At 41.6% G+C, this 1,687-nt stretch overlaps 1 protein-coding gene across 1 annotated transcript; it reads right to left on the reverse strand.

Moving 5' to 3' along the window:
* Window positions 1-724: 724 nt before the first annotated feature.
* LOC113219411 lies at window positions 725-1,391 on the reverse strand. The gene has a single exon (XM_026446301.1). It carries the CDS (start codon window positions 1,389-1,391, stop codon window positions 975-977), a length of 417 nt encoding a protein of 138 aa, XP_026302086.1. The 3' UTR covers window positions 725-974.
* Between the last annotated feature and the right edge of the window lie 296 nt (window positions 1,392-1,687).

Genomic DNA, 1,687 nt, shown 5'->3' on the forward strand with positions numbered 1-1,687 from the left:
GTCTCGAACCGGCCATTACGACTGTGTGCTGCTGTCCATCGTTAAGAAGAAGTCGCGCCTCGTGAATGACCTCCCCCTCCCCCTGTAATAACGAGCTCCTTACATCCAGATTACATCCGTGCGCCGTAAGGAACGTACGTGTAGCGGCTTTATACAACAGCTATAAAGCAATAAAAGTCGATTTGCCCTGGTGAACACAGGCCCCCGGTGATATATCGCTGCTTAGCGCCCACGTAACCAAGGAGCGCATCGACCGGCCGGCCGGCAGTGGGTCCGTCGAGGAGAGGAAACCGGCCGCCGCCGCCGCCGTTCCTCCTTTCATTCTTTTGCACGCGCCATCATCGTCCACGCATCATCGTCCGCGAAGTAAGCATCCACCGCGGTGGATTATCGGGCGAATTATCGAACGATCGGGGAGGCGTACGAAACGTTTTCAGGGCGCACGATATTATTCCACCCGACGTGATTATCTCGCTCGTCAATCTCCGTCCGTCGACAAATTGATTCCCCGCTGATTACTCGATCCCCCGGCACGATCGCTTATTACGACGGGGTAAATACGGAAAACGGGCGAAGAAAAAGATGAGAGAGAGGGAAAAGCTGTGGGATAAAAACGTTATTTTATCGGTGTGTAATGTAGAATTTTTTATTGTTGTTGGTTTGTTTGTTTGTGGAAAGTTTTGAAAGAAACGAAGGGGGTTTTTTAGGGGGTGAGGGATAAGAATAAAGGGAAAATTCTCCTTTGCTCATGGACACGTAACGTCCATATTATTTATTTGTTTTTTTTTTCTTTTTCTCGCAGTTTTTTTAAGTTATATAGAGATAGATATTGAATGGTTGGCTAGGTTTTTTTTGGTTGTTATCGATAAAGTTGTATAAATAATGTAAATTTTGCGGTATATTGTTGTGATTGTGGCAAATTAGCTACAGGATTTTATTTCTGTCTAGACAATTTGATTCACTAATTTGCACGGTTATTTTACCTTAAACTTGTCTTCAACTTTGTACGATAAGTACAAGCTGCTACATTCTTTCATTTTATTATCCTTTTCCGTTTTCTTTTCTATCTGTTTATTTATCATACTCATTAAATGGCTACTCGAACAAGTACTCGTTTGTTTGTCTATACAGGACATTCCAACAGCTTGATCTTTCACCAATATCAATAAGTCGTTGTCCGTCCCTCTGTCACAGGTTTGCACACAAATCACCCTGACATCTTCCTTCTTCTTTTTCGTTCTCTTTATTACCTTTGGCGCTTTTTGACACTCGGTGAAGAGCATCTCGGGTTTTGTGCACGAAGTTACACTGCATTCCATCAGGGTGCTCGGACATTCCTTCAGGTCGCACTTGAATCCTATCGCTTTCTTCACGGTTATCTTCCTACACATCTCTGTTATTTTTTTCATGAAAGATTTTTTTTTTTTCTCCTACAAATACACCAGAAAATGAAAAAAAATATATCATGCTTTATCGCGAGGAGGCGATGGATTGGAAAGAATCTTCTTTCTTATTTGTTAGAAAAATTTTTTTTTTTTTTTTTTTTATTTATTTATTTTTTTTATTCTTTTTATTGCCTCATCCCCACCTTGACTTGCTCCGAAATATATTGAATCTTCTTTTTAGTCCTCTTCGTCCTATACGCCGTCGCTTTTCTTTCTTTCCTCGGCGCGCACACAGTTAATGT

Source organism: Apis mellifera, linkage group LG1 (genome assembly GCF_003254395.2).
Source record: "Apis mellifera strain DH4 linkage group LG1, Amel_HAv3.1, whole genome shotgun sequence".
Classification (NCBI taxonomy): Eukaryota; Metazoa; Arthropoda; class Insecta; order Hymenoptera; family Apidae; genus Apis; species Apis mellifera.